This window comes from Mus caroli, unplaced genomic scaffold, assembly GCF_978045245.1.
Source record: "Mus caroli unplaced genomic scaffold, Mus_caroli_1 scaffold_11, whole genome shotgun sequence".
Taxonomy (NCBI): domain Eukaryota; kingdom Metazoa; phylum Chordata; class Mammalia; order Rodentia; family Muridae; genus Mus; species Mus caroli.
The window spans coordinates 85,459,451-85,472,995 of record NW_028227266.1 but is presented as its reverse complement, the minus strand read 5'-3'; the positions used below and the strand labels follow the sequence as shown (position 1 = coordinate 85,472,995).

The following is a 13,545-nucleotide window of genomic DNA, read 5'->3' as shown; positions in this document are numbered from 1 at the left end:
CAACTTGAGACCCAGATGGCTTCTGTGTCACTGCTGTGTCTTTTTTTTTTTTATTGCTTTATTTTTCTTTATTGAAAATAGATATATTTTCTTACAAACTGTGTCCTTATTGTGGTTTTGTTCTCCCTCTACTTCTCTCAATTTCTTCCCGCTTCCCATCTTATCTGGATTGATCCCTCTTCTGTCTTAAAAAACAAATATACTTCTAAGGGATTATTATATAATACAATAAAGCAAGAACAAACACATAGGATCAATGAAATATAATTGAGAGTTTACAGAAAATAAGTACTATATATACACACAAATATATTAATTTTGTAGACTGATTTTAACAAGGTTTCTATGATCATTCAATTGCAAAAATATTAATTTCTCAAGCCAAGTATAATTTTATTATTATACATCGTCACTGCTGTGTCTTAATGTCTGCAGCACATAGCCCTGTCCCTCGCTCGGGCCTGAACACTGTGCTGTTGCCCTGGCACTGACCTGCTGATCTCTTCCCCCTGTGCTGGCTGTTCCTCTCTTCTCTCTGACTGGCACATGACAGCACTTTAGGTCTTTTCTTCTTGCTTTAGAACCTGGCCTCTTAGGTCATATTCCATACCGTGACACTCAGCTTTCAGGCTTATTTCTGCATTCGAGACTTCTTTGAACTCCAGGACACCATGTTCATCTGTTTATTAACAGCTCTTCTTAGCTATCTCAACGTTACCTCATTCTGAAACCATTTCAAAGCAAACCCATTTCCTCCCTGGCCCAACCATCTCCCTGTGCTCTCTTCTCAGTGAACGTCAGCCAAGTGCTTCCCACCACCAAGTAACCTTGATGTCATTTCATAAAAATTGGTGTCTTCCATTGGTTTAGTTGTGTGTTGCTGATGTTTTCTAAGAAGCCTATCCTTGTGCACTCTTGCTTCTTCGTGGTGCATAGTTCCTGGATAGTCACTTTACAGACAGCTAGGGATTTCTTAGAATCAAGTATTTAGGGGATTTCAGAAGGAAATCCAGAATTTCTAGGTATTAAGTGTCCATGTGAGCTATAGAAAGGAAGTCTGGTTTTAATACATGGCAGCCCTGACTCTAGGGAACCCTGTGTAATGACAGAGTGGCTTTAAAGTACATAGTGCAGGCTAATATCACAAGTCACCTATCAGTTCATTTTGAGGTGGTTTCTTTAGCAGCCTCCAGTGACCCGTGGAATAAGCCTATCCCTCTCAAGGGCCCGGGAAGTATGTAAGTGGTGAATACTTGTCTAGAACATACAATGCCTGGAATTTATCTCCAGCACTTCAAAAATAACATAACACGCCGGGCGGTGGTGGCGCATGCCTTTAATCCCAGCACTTGGGAGGCAGAGGCAGGCGGATTTCTGAGTTCGAGGCCAGCCTGGTCTACAAAGTGAGTTCCAGGACAGCCAGGGCTATACAGAGAAACCCTGTCTCGAAAAACCAAAAAAAAAAAACAAAACAAAACAAAAACAAAAATAACATAACAACAAACCTACATCTCCTTCCCCTACAGTATTTTTTACATTTGCATTTTTGTGGTAATCGCAGAAATATGTATAAGAATGTTAAGACTAGTATTATATGATAGAGAAGCATTATTCGAAATGAATGAGAACCAGAATTAAGTTTAAGAAGGCTAAATCACCAAACCAGAAATTTGACTGATAGTTTCTGTCTATCAGGATCATTAGTTAAGGTTAAGGCCTGGATACATTGGAAGTGAAGCCTACAAATCAAGTTGAGGTCCAGAGAAACGTGTGAGGTGTGCTGAAGATGCTGGAGCACCGCCAGGCTTACCAGCGTGGAGGCAGTAAAATTGCTGGGTTTCCACTCTTGCTGCCTGTACACATAGCACTTACCTATTTCCTCATAGGAATTTTAAAACAATGCTACCCTCAGAAGGGAAAATACAGGTTTGAGAAAATGCATCTAATCCCTTAGGGAAGGCCTATGTATGGGAAGCCCTGGAGCTTTGACCAGAGTGAGTGAACCATTGTCAGCATCTCTCCACACAGAACTGTCCCTGTGACAGGGTTTCTCCACGTGTTTGTCTTAGCTCTTGAACTCTATGTTTTCCCATCATGCCCAGGGATGTTGTCAATGAAAACAATTATGTAACCATTTCAGCCCTGTATATAAGTGCTTTTGCATCCTGTCCTTGAAGGGACTTTCTCCTCTTCCTTCTTTTGAAACAGATGTGTTATTTAATGATACTATTTATGAAAAGTATTTGATTAAAGAATAGTGTAGCTAACTATACCAGTAATATGAAATAATAATAAGTGACATTGGGCTTGCTTTAATGTCATTTTATGCTTTAGACTATCTCATCAGGGAGTTCCCTGTTCTTTAGCCTTTCTCTTACTCTGTGGAGGTTCTGGTCTGCTCTGTCTGCTGGCAGTCGCTTTCTCATAGTAGTCTTTGTGTTAAAAAGAAGCTGGCATGTGTGTGCTCCTCCATAGCGAGTAAATAAATTTCACTTCATCTTTTTCAGTGCAGCGTTCTTCCCTGCCTCCCACTGTGCCTGATGCTTCTGGTCATCTCTCTGCTTGCTTGTTTGTTTTTAAATCTGTTTTTCTGTTTGTAGGGAACTACCCTAGTTGTGTGTGCTTTCTCCCACTTTCCACAGGGAAGCATCCCTGCCCTTGTGTCTTGCACATGCTTTGGCTGCTCTGTGCCCTTCCACCCGAGGCTGTGGGCATCTCGAACGCTCTGCACTGCTGTGAACAGGTGGTGCCTGCTCTAACCGTCAGCCGGCCTGTGTAAATTCACCCACATCCTCAACACTTCTGTGGCATCTGATCTTTATATAGCACACGAGGATTTATTTCATTAAAAATTGATCTCATTAGTTACGTAAAGTCATTTTTAGTACTAATTTAACAATTACTAGATTTAACAAATTACTATGCCAGCGTATCATTAGAGGTCGGATATTATTGCAGTTGTTTTGAGATAGGCTAGCCTTGAACTTTTGATCATCTAGCTATAAACTGAGATTATCATGTTCACAGTTGAGGTCATTCTTTGGCAAAAGATTAGAGAGATTTATAACCACAGCAGAAGCACAGCAAAATACTTAACTTCTGTAGACGTCAAAGACACATTATGTGCAAATTCATGCTGGGATTGAGTAGCCCTTGTCCACCATATTTGGTAGCAGAAACATTTTGAGTTTCATATTTTTCATGATTTTAGAATATGTATTTATATATTTATACATATGTATTATAGCTATACATCTATATTTACTATATATACTCACATTCACATACAAAATGAGACATTTTGAGACTGGAATCTAACTCTAAACACAAAGTTCCTTTGTGTGCAGGGTGCATATATATGTAGGTCACAGATGATGTTGCTCAGCATGTCAGACCTTGCATTCTCACTGCTACTCATCCTATAAGATCAGGTGCAGGATGTCTGGCGTCATGTCAGGGCTCAAAAACCTCTGAGCTTGGAGGCTGGAGGAATGGCTCCACAGTGATAACATTTATTCTTCTTCTGTAGGACCAGAGTTCAAATCCCAGCATCCATGCAACACTATCTCCTAGGCACTCAGATGCACACACATTCAAGTGCACATTCATGTAACTTAAAACATAGTTTTACATTTTTGAGAGTCCGAAAAAACAATTATGTAATTTATTTTGCAAACACATTTTTATAAAATTTTAATTTTTTGCAGTTGCTTCTCTATAAAGAAATTGACAGTAGTCCCAGCCTGGGTAGAAGCATCGTATTTACATTCAGTTCTGATCTCATAAGCTGATGCTATAAAGAGAACTGTGTCCACTGTGTCACTAGGAATGCTGTAGAATACACGTATAATGACTAGAAATCCAGGACAGCGAGAAGCGACTCATTCTGCCTGACTTATGGTGATCATAAGTTAAGTCTGCAGTCAAGCATTTTGACTTTTAGTAGAATGAGCTAGCACCGTCACACAGCAATGGCACATTGTAATTAGACAATAGCAAAATCTCTGTGTCTGTCTCCAAGTGTCCAGTTCCATGAAAAATAAAATAGAATAAAAATATTAAAGTATAGTGATGCTAGTAATGTTCCAAAATTGACTCTTCAGCAATTTAAATCTGTGACCCTTGGACAATCAGTAGACATCTTGGGATCGTATGATCTGAGAGTTGGAAGTGAGCTTACAGTTCCTTACATCTTAGGTTTGGACCCATTTTCATCAAAAGAGGCCAGGCCAGAGCTAGCCTAAGGTACTTCCTGTGAGTAACCACTCACCATAGCTGCATGCCTGTCTCCTCAGCTCCATCTGTAACGTTTCTCAGGACTGTAGCTGGGTGCATGAGATGGACATCATGGCATATTTCTTAGATAAGTCAGCCATATTTTATACAGATTTTCTTTTTTTGTGTGGTTTTGGGGATTTAACTCAGGCCTTATGTGTACTAGACAAACATTCAACACTGAATCACATCGTCAGCTCTTTAGACTTTCTTTTTCGATTATGGACAAAACTGTGGGTTTGTGTAAATATATAGCTTACCACAGTTCATCTGCATTGCAGTGGTCTTATTGCGTCTATTCAGATCTGGGTTTTAACCAGAGTAAAAGTATTTAAAGTTTGGCTAGACTTTGCACTCACCTGGGTGATATTGAAACAGTAGAGTGTTATTTTGGAGATAGAATGTCTATATGGGTGGAAGGAATTGCAAGACACTGCAGTTATATATCAGGAAGAAACCTTGAAGAGACTGAGTGGTGTAATCATGTTCAAAGCCAGAGCAGTGCTCCATGGCCTGCGGACACGCTCAAGTCCTGCCATTAGACAGTTGCCACTCCTGTACCTGCCATGTGATGAGAACAGCCGTACCTACCTCACATGCATTCAGTTAGCAACTAGGGGTCTGAGAGGAATTATAGGTAGAACGACAGTTAAAGGATACAGTAAAAAGGAGATTTCAATTGCCATTAATGGTTAATTGTTCAAATGTAAACATTAAATTCCAAATATGTCTGAACGGTATTGCCTCCACCCCGTGAGTAGCCAGCATTTACTATGCGCCTCCTTCATGTGGAGTTCAAAGCCTCAACAATACTTAGGTAGAAAAATTCAACAGCAAGAATTCCTCTTCTGTGTCAGACAATAAAATCATTTTACAAATGAGCAAAACAGATGTACAAAAATTTATCTCTAAATTCTTCTATCTAGTGAGCAGATGACCTGAAATCCATATCATATCCAAACTCAGTCCAGGTGTGGTGACATATGCCTATAATCCCAGCACTTAGGAGGCTGAGGCAGAAGGATTGCAAGTTTGAGAGTCCTGCAAGGAGTACATGAGATACTGCCTTAAAACTCTAAAACTCGGGCTGGTGAGATGGCTCAGTGGGTAAGAGCACTGACTGCTCTTCCAAAGGTCCTGAGTTGAAATCCCAGCAACCACTCAGTGGTTCACAACCACCCATAATGAATTGTGGACAGCTACAGTGTACTTATGTATAATAATAAATACATCTTTGGGCTGGAATGAGTGGGGCCTGAGCGAGCAGAGGTCCTGAATTCAATTCCCAGCATCCATATGTTGGCTCACAACTATCTGTACAGAACTCAAATGAAAACCAAGCAGAACCCAAACTCATGCTACCCTCTCAAAATGAGCTCCAGGGTCTTCTTTTTGAAGAGTTTTTAAGGATTTAAGCAACTGTCCTAAAATACTGATGTTTCTTGCCATATGCTAGAATAGGGACAGTTAAACACAGGTTCTCTTTCTGTCATGTAATGATTTAAGATGTGAATAAAGGCTTAGAATGTGGCAGGACCCAACTGAGGATTGCTCAAGGATATTTATCGCTTGTTTTAGGAACAGCGTCTGTTGCGGTTGCGGGTCTCCTTGCAGCTCTTCGAATAACCAAGAACAAGCTCTCTGATCAGACAGTGCTGTTCCAGGGAGCTGGAGAGGTATCTGCCCTGTGTACTGTTTACTGCATTTTAACTAACGTGCAGCTAGCTTTAGCCCAGTACTTATACCAGGTCTCAGGTGCTCTCATAGAGTTATATAGTACAGCTACAGACTGAAGAGTCGCTAAGTTTTAAGGCATCTTATGTCATTGTAGGAGACTCTGGAAATGTAAAAACATTTTCAGTTTAAAATTCAAGAGATTATCAAATGTTACCCTTGACTTTGTTATTCATGCTTAAGGCTTGATGCAGAATGAAATTTCCAATGTGTGTTGTATATGATAACCTCAGTGTATTTAAGTTAATATACCTGTCCCCCAATGTCATAGTCCAGAGTATTCATAGCCACACTCGCAGTGCAGTCCAACCTTTACATATATAACTATACATTTTTTTTTAAGGAAAGTCATTTTGAATTACAGATACATAGTACATCAAAGCTAGTCAACATTATAAGGCATTTGGCACCATTGTAAGAAAATTACATAAGACCAAATTATATACTTTGTTGAAATTATTGTTAGTACTCATTTAAAAGAAGAAAGCCAATTCACCTCCCAAACAGAAGAATAAAATGTTAAATTTTGTGAGAAAACTTTCAAATCTCTGTAGAGTTACAGAATTCAAAAATGAGAAAATACCATGGCTAGACAGTCATTTTGAGAAAAAGAAATTAAACTTAATATCCTTATAAACAAAACAAGATGTTCCATGGGTAGAAATGTGTATTCTGTGTTTTCCTTTAAACATAAGTCCTAGAACTACAGTGAATATGTTAAAGCACTCAGAATGAATTCACAGATCCACTTCCAAAGAGACTACAACCCAGCCTACCTAACAACCCTCATATGTAAGGGCCTCCTTTCTAGATTGTTCCTTGCTGCCTTTATTCTGGTAAGGCCTTCTCTATTTACAGAAGTTTCTGGTGAATGACACAGGTCAGTTCTTGATTCTCAGCAGGAAGAGCAATATTCCTGGTTTGCTGACTCACGGGCCTTGGTTTATTCCAGAAAATGTGAGGTCTGTGGCATTTCATAGATTATTACAGACTTCATCAAATTCCAAATAAGATGGTTTCTTCAATATTGGAAGAAATTGTGCTATACTCTGCCTAAATGAAGAGAGGGAGTAAATGCTGGGCAACATGTATTTCCTTTCAGTTTTTTGCTGCTAATTGGCCAAGACCCCATCCAGACAAGCAGGCTGCTTTAGTCCCGACGGTGAGCCAGGCGCTCCAGTGAGCCAGGCTGACTGGTTGATTGTGATCAGGGTGGTGCTTTCTTATTGTGCTCGCTTTGACTGTAGAGATAGGATCAGATATACTGACTTTGGGATGTCGCTAGCATATCTGTGCTCACTAGCAAACTGTATCATAGTAGTTGTGTTGTAATTAAAAGGAGTTAATGGTGGTCATTTTGCACACGCAAATGTCACAAGAATGCTTAGCTCCTTGTATGAATTAATGACTCTGATACTCAGTGGACAGAGCTGCTTTGCAATTCCTTACTAATGGACAAAATGGGGCCATGAGTAACCCTTGATAAGATATGTGAAACAAGTTTTAAAGTCTTTATTTTCATGCCTTCTTTTCAGGCTGCCTTGGGGATTGCTCACTTGGTTGTTATGGCCATGGAGAAAGAAGGTTTATCAAAGGAGAATGCTAGAAAGAAGATATGGTTGGTTGACTCAAAAGGATTAATAGTTAAGGTAAGAAAAAAAGTCACTGTGTATGCCTGTCCTAATGACTGTTCCACAGACTGCCGTTGTACCCACTGCCCCTTTAAAATGCTGTGTTGAAAGATTAGCATTTATAGGTTGGAGAGATCAGTTAGTGACGCACTGACTGTACTCAAACAAGCACCTATGTTCAGGCCCCAAAACTTAAATTTCAAAAAGCCCAGGTCAGTGGCTTAAGCTTGGAATTCAAGTACTAAGGAGGCCAAGACAGGTGGATCCCTGGAGCTCTTGGGCCAGGTAATATAACCTACTAAGTGTCTAGGTCAGTGTGAAACCTGTGTGAAACAAGGAGATGGGAGATGGTGGATAAAGAGTGCTTCCTGAAGTTGTCCTTGACCGCCATTAAACCCTTACATTATACATGCACCTGTATACCTGTGCATGTACACACACATGTGCATACATACACATATGCGCCCACACACACGCACACGCACACACACATGCACTCAAGCCTTGCCATTCAGATTTACTAATAATGCTTCTGAATAGAGAAGAAAGCTGTCTCAGGAATGCCTTCCATTTATGAGTAAAATCCCTGTGACTCTGGATCATCCACCTACTAGAACTGGTTCCGTTTTTCATGGAGGAAGTTGGATGAAGACACTGATACAGTGAACTCTGGAAAGAGCTGTCTGTTAAACTCAGCCAGTTAGGAAGGAAGGAGAGAGAGGGCTGCCCGCTTACCTGCTACTTTGCCTCAGTTCTTGAAGGCTTGGAAGGGATTTTTGTGGGAGAGACTTTTCATCCATGGGCTGTTGGAATGAGCCGGTTTCCCCTTTATGGTGACAGAAAGGCCTCATCTGTGTGGTTCTTGTGAAAACTTGGTAGGGACAGGTATGTGACCTGGCAGATGTACTGCTGTTGCCGCTTTTTGTCACTTTTTTAAAAACTGCTATAAAGTCCACCTAACCCCCTTTATGTGACGATTGATCAGAGATAGCTGTGCCTTCTGCTGCACTGCATGGAAATGATCTGAATGAGACTTGGGTGTGTCCAGAGCTTTGGAAAGTTTGTACTGCCGAGCCAGTAGTCTTTACTCTAGGAAGTCTGTCCTGGAATTAGCATGTATACATTATTTACATTATTTTAGAAGTGGGGATATTATTAAGATAATATTTGCAGTAGTGATGTTTAATCATGTCTTAATTTTAATTATGGTCTTTATACTTCCAAAATATAATTGTCAAATAGATTGTGGAATAGCCATAAGTATAATAAAAATGTCTAAAACTGTTTTTAAAGAGCATTAAATAGAATATTAAATGATTCAGAATGTCAGATAAAAAGAAACTGCATATTTTATATAGTATGTGATTTAAATATATGATGTTCAAAAGTCACAGATGACAAATCTCAACTGCATTAGACTTTCCAGTGCTCTTATTACATTGTTAATTTATGATGCTGGCATCTGAGCCCAGGACTTCACACATCCTAGCAAACGTTGCACTACTGAGCTATATCTCTTACTCCTAAAACTAACTTTGTTTGTAGGGCCTTTCTGTATTTTCCAAGTTCTTAACAATTGTAATTCTTAAATGCCAGAAAAATGTTTAAAATATGCATAATTGATAAATTTTCTCTTAAAGGGAGAGAAAGTATATGTATAGCTGTCAATTTAAAGGTGTTGGGTGTAGTTTACTTTTTTTGAGTTAGGGTCTCACTCTGTAGCCTTGGATGGTCTGGACCTCATTATGTGGATCAGGCTGGCCTCCATCTCCCAGAAACCCGCCTGCCTCTGCCTCCTGAGTGCTGGGATTAAAGGTGTGCACACCACGCCTGGCAACCAGCAAGTTTAGTTTTCTAGGACTTGTTTCTAACCCTGAGATTCCACCTCACACCAGTCAGAATGGCTAAGATCAAAAATTCAGGTGACAGCAGATGCTGGCGAGGATGTGGAGAAAGAGGAACACTCCTCCACTGTTGGTGGGATTGCAAGCTTGTACAACCACTCTGGAAATCAGTCTGGCGGTTCCTCAGAAAATTGGGCATAGTACTACCGGAGGATCCAGCAATACCTCTCCTGTGCATATATCCAGAAAATGTTCTAACCGGTAAGAAGGACACATGCTCCACTATGTTCATAGCAGCCTTATTTATAATAGCCAGAAGCTGGAAAGAACCCAGATGCCCCTCAACAGAGGAATGGATACAGAAAATGTGGTACATTTACACAATGGATTACTACTCAGCTATTAAAAAGAATGAATTTATGAAATTCCTAGCCAAATGGATAGACCTGGAGGGCATCATCCTGAGTGAGGTAACCCAGTCACAAAAGAACTCACATGATATGTACTCACTGAGAAGTGGATATTAGCCCAGAAACTTAGAATACCCAAGATACAAGATACAATTTGCTAAACACATGAAACTCAAGGAGAACGAAAACCAAAGTGTGGACACTTTGCCCCTTCTTAGAATTGGGAACAAAACACCCATGGAAGAAGTTACAGAGACAAAGTTTGGAGCTGAGATGAAAGGATGGACCATCTAGAAACTGCCATACCCAGGGATCCATCCCATAATCAACTTCCAAACGCTGACACCATTACATACACTAGCAAGATTTTACTGAAAGGACCCTGATATAGCTGTTTCTTGTGAGACTATGCTGGGGCCTAGCAAACACAGAAGTGGATGCTCACAGTCAGCTATTGGATGGATCACAGAGAAAGTAACCAAGGAGCTAAAGGGATCTGCAACCCTATAGGTGGAACAACAGTATAAACTACCCAGTACCCCCTGGAGCTCGTGTCTCTAGCTGCATATGTATCAGAAGATGGCCTATTTGGCCATCAGTGGAAAGAGAGGCCCATTGGTTGTGCAAACTTTATATGTCTTAGTACAGGGGAATGACAGGGCCAAGAAGTGGGAGTGCGTGGGTGGGGGAGCGTGTGGGGGACTTTTGGGATAGCATTGGAAATGTAAATGAAATAAATAACCTAATTAAAAAAAAAGAAAAAAAAGAATCAGAATGCTTATAAGCAATTATATACCATAGTCACATGATAGATATTGCAGTTGGGGAATAATGTTCACTGAATAAAAGTTTCCACTAATCAGTTGTTCTGGATTCTAATAAGTACATAATAAGGCACTTGAATTCAGGATGCTTACAGCATAAGGGGAAAAGTCAAGTTACCAGTTACAGAGCGATAGGAAAGCGCTGTTACAGAAGTGTCACAGAGGGAGATGTGGAACAAGACTGAGGCACTCCCCCGAGCACAGGCCTTTGCAAGGCTAAGTTGACAAGGAAGAGTTCATAATTACTGTGGAGTCTCCAGGGACATGAAACTGAAAGGAAAGTGTGGTGGCTGGCCTTGGGGAGTCCTGACAGAAACTAAGGGTCGTGTGTCTCCTCCTGGTCTTTGGTCACACACACACCTGATAGTTCACACATAACTAGTTCACACCTGATAGTAGTTTGCTGAATGAATGAATGAATGAATGAGCAGCTTTCTGGTGACAACGCAGCATGTGACTTCCTCTGCAGTAAGAGACTGAATGTGGAAAGAGTAGAAAGGAAACACAGGGCAGGTGACACAGGTGACACATGGCACTGAGTCCTGAAGAGGAGTGAGCAGAGACACTTGCCTTTTCTGTCATCCTGACGGCATTGTGGAGGGTGGTTTGAGAGGAGGTACAGTGAGTAAAAGAAACTAGGTTCGGAGCTGGGTGGTGGTGGTGCACGCCTTTAATCCCAGCACTTGGGAAGCAGAGACAGGCAGATTTCTGAGTTTGAGGCAAGCCTGGTCTACAAAGTGAGTTTTAGGACAGTCAGGGCTACACAGAGAAACCCTGTCTCGAAAAAAAAAAAAAAAAAAAGAAAGAAAGAAACTAGGTTCAGAGTTGTTGCCGTAATCCACAGAAAATATCAGAGGTTTGAATGAGAGTCTTGATTCCATAGGTGTTTACAAGGAAGGGCTGGTGTACCAAGAGCTTAGGAAATGGGACGGGGGCACAGGGTAGAGGACAGTCGTGCTGGACTCCCCCCAGGATGTCTTCCTATAAAGAGAAGCTAGTGTGAGGGGCACAGTGAGATGAGTTCACAGAGCAAGCTCAGGATACCTGTGGAGACTGCAGTGGAACTGTCTCCTCAGCCATTGGAGATCTAGGACTGACGTTTAGGATAAGATCAGAGCTGGAAAGAGGAATGTAGGGACCATCGTTAGATGCCACATAAAGCAACTACATAAATTATGTTGTCTCAGGAATGTACAGCATTCAATAGCCCACATAGTGGGAGTTCATGAGTGACATTTTAATGTGAAATCTATACAAGCGTGCATAGCTAATTAGCATAAGTTTAACATAGGTCTAGTGAGCTGAAACTCTAGGTTCCATGGACTGCAGTACTAGGAATGACTCCAATTGTTGGTTAGATCCAGACAGCAATGTGTCTTTCACCTGCCAACATTAAAAGGTGTCTGTGTGTGTGTGTGTTTGTGTGTATAATACTTGCAAAGATAAAGGTATGTTTTAAAAGACTGTTGTATACTTAATAGTTAGCCTGTATACTATTTAATATAAAACAGATATTCTAAGTTTCAATTAATCAATGCTACATGCCATTAAACAGCTAGAAATCGTATATTGATTTTTGCTGAGAAACTAATTTTAGGCAAGCTAGAAAGTTAGCATACTCTTGCTTTCTAATTTATATGATTCTTTTGCATGCTGGTTTTCATCTTAAGTTAGTCTTTACATATCTCCTGAGAGTCAGAATTAGTTTTATTAGCTTATAATGGGCCTGTTCATAATATATTAAGAGAATCATAAAATTTAAAGTAGAGTATTTTTGAAACTCCTTCCTACCATTTGCCTGTAGCCATATGTGCAGTAGGAGTTTATGCTATAGAATGTCAGTAATATATAACATAATCTAATCCAACATAACTAACTCATCAGTACTAGTATAGTTGGGGTCAATTGCTAGGTTACTGATGATCTTCAAATACCCTTCTTTAGTATTTTATATAGTGAGAACTAATTTCTATCCATTTAATCACCTAAATTAATACATTTTAGTATAAATAATCCAGTACTTACTAAATATACATGTCTATAAAAATCTTCCCAGATGACAACAAGGAAGAATAATGTGAGGAACAGGTCTCTCACAATGTCACTTGCTGAGTGTTGCCAGAGTGGAGTGGACAGGAGTGCAAAACACAGACGGGGCCACACTCAGCCCTTGCTTAAGTGACTTGTGCTAATGAGCCAGCCCAGTGCTTAGACAGAACACTAAAGCAGAGAGTATGCTGTGAACTTACATTCATGTAACAGGCTGGTCTCAGGGTAATGTGATCTCAGCTTTATTTTCTTCTATTCTAAGTAATTTACTTCACTATGTTTTTCTATTTACACTGTGTTTTTCTTAGCTCCACTAGAAGAGATAGTGAACACAGGCATGCTATGTGCTATCATGATAGTTGAAATAATATTATTTTTTCTTTTTGAAAAAAAAATGTTTAGGGCTAGAAACTCCAAGCCTTGTGAAGTTTCTCTTTCCCCTGTTCTGTTAGAATCTGAGAGTGGCAGTGTCCCACTCAACAGTGGTGACACTTTCCATATGCTCTGAGGGACTTTGTAGCTTAGAAACAAGTATCCAGTTTGATTACTTTCTACCTTTTCAATTCAAATAAATGATGACCTGTGCATTTGTAGGTATTCATAAGAATAACACGCTTTGATTATATGCATGTGGTTTTTTTTAAACAGAAAATAATGACTTGATATTTAACATGCAGAATTAAGTATTGGTGATGTTCACTTCCTATGATCCTATATCTAAAGTGTGTTTGAAAAAGCATGTTTAATTTGGTTGCATCTTCTTGTAATAAGAGTCAGC

At 40.0% G+C, this 13,545-nt stretch overlaps 1 protein-coding gene across 1 annotated transcript in view; it reads left to right on the top strand.

The window, feature by feature from the left end:
* Positions 1–13,545, top strand: part of Me1 (malic enzyme 1) — a 116,436-nt gene that overhangs the window by 77,600 nt on the left and 25,291 nt on the right. The window contains exons 8-9 of the mRNA XM_085827809.1: positions 5,854–5,951; positions 7,545–7,658. Coding sequence (XP_085683935.1) covers positions 5,854–5,951; positions 7,545–7,658 — 212 coding nt within the window. The remainder of the gene's footprint in view (positions 1–5,853; positions 5,952–7,544; positions 7,659–13,545) is intronic.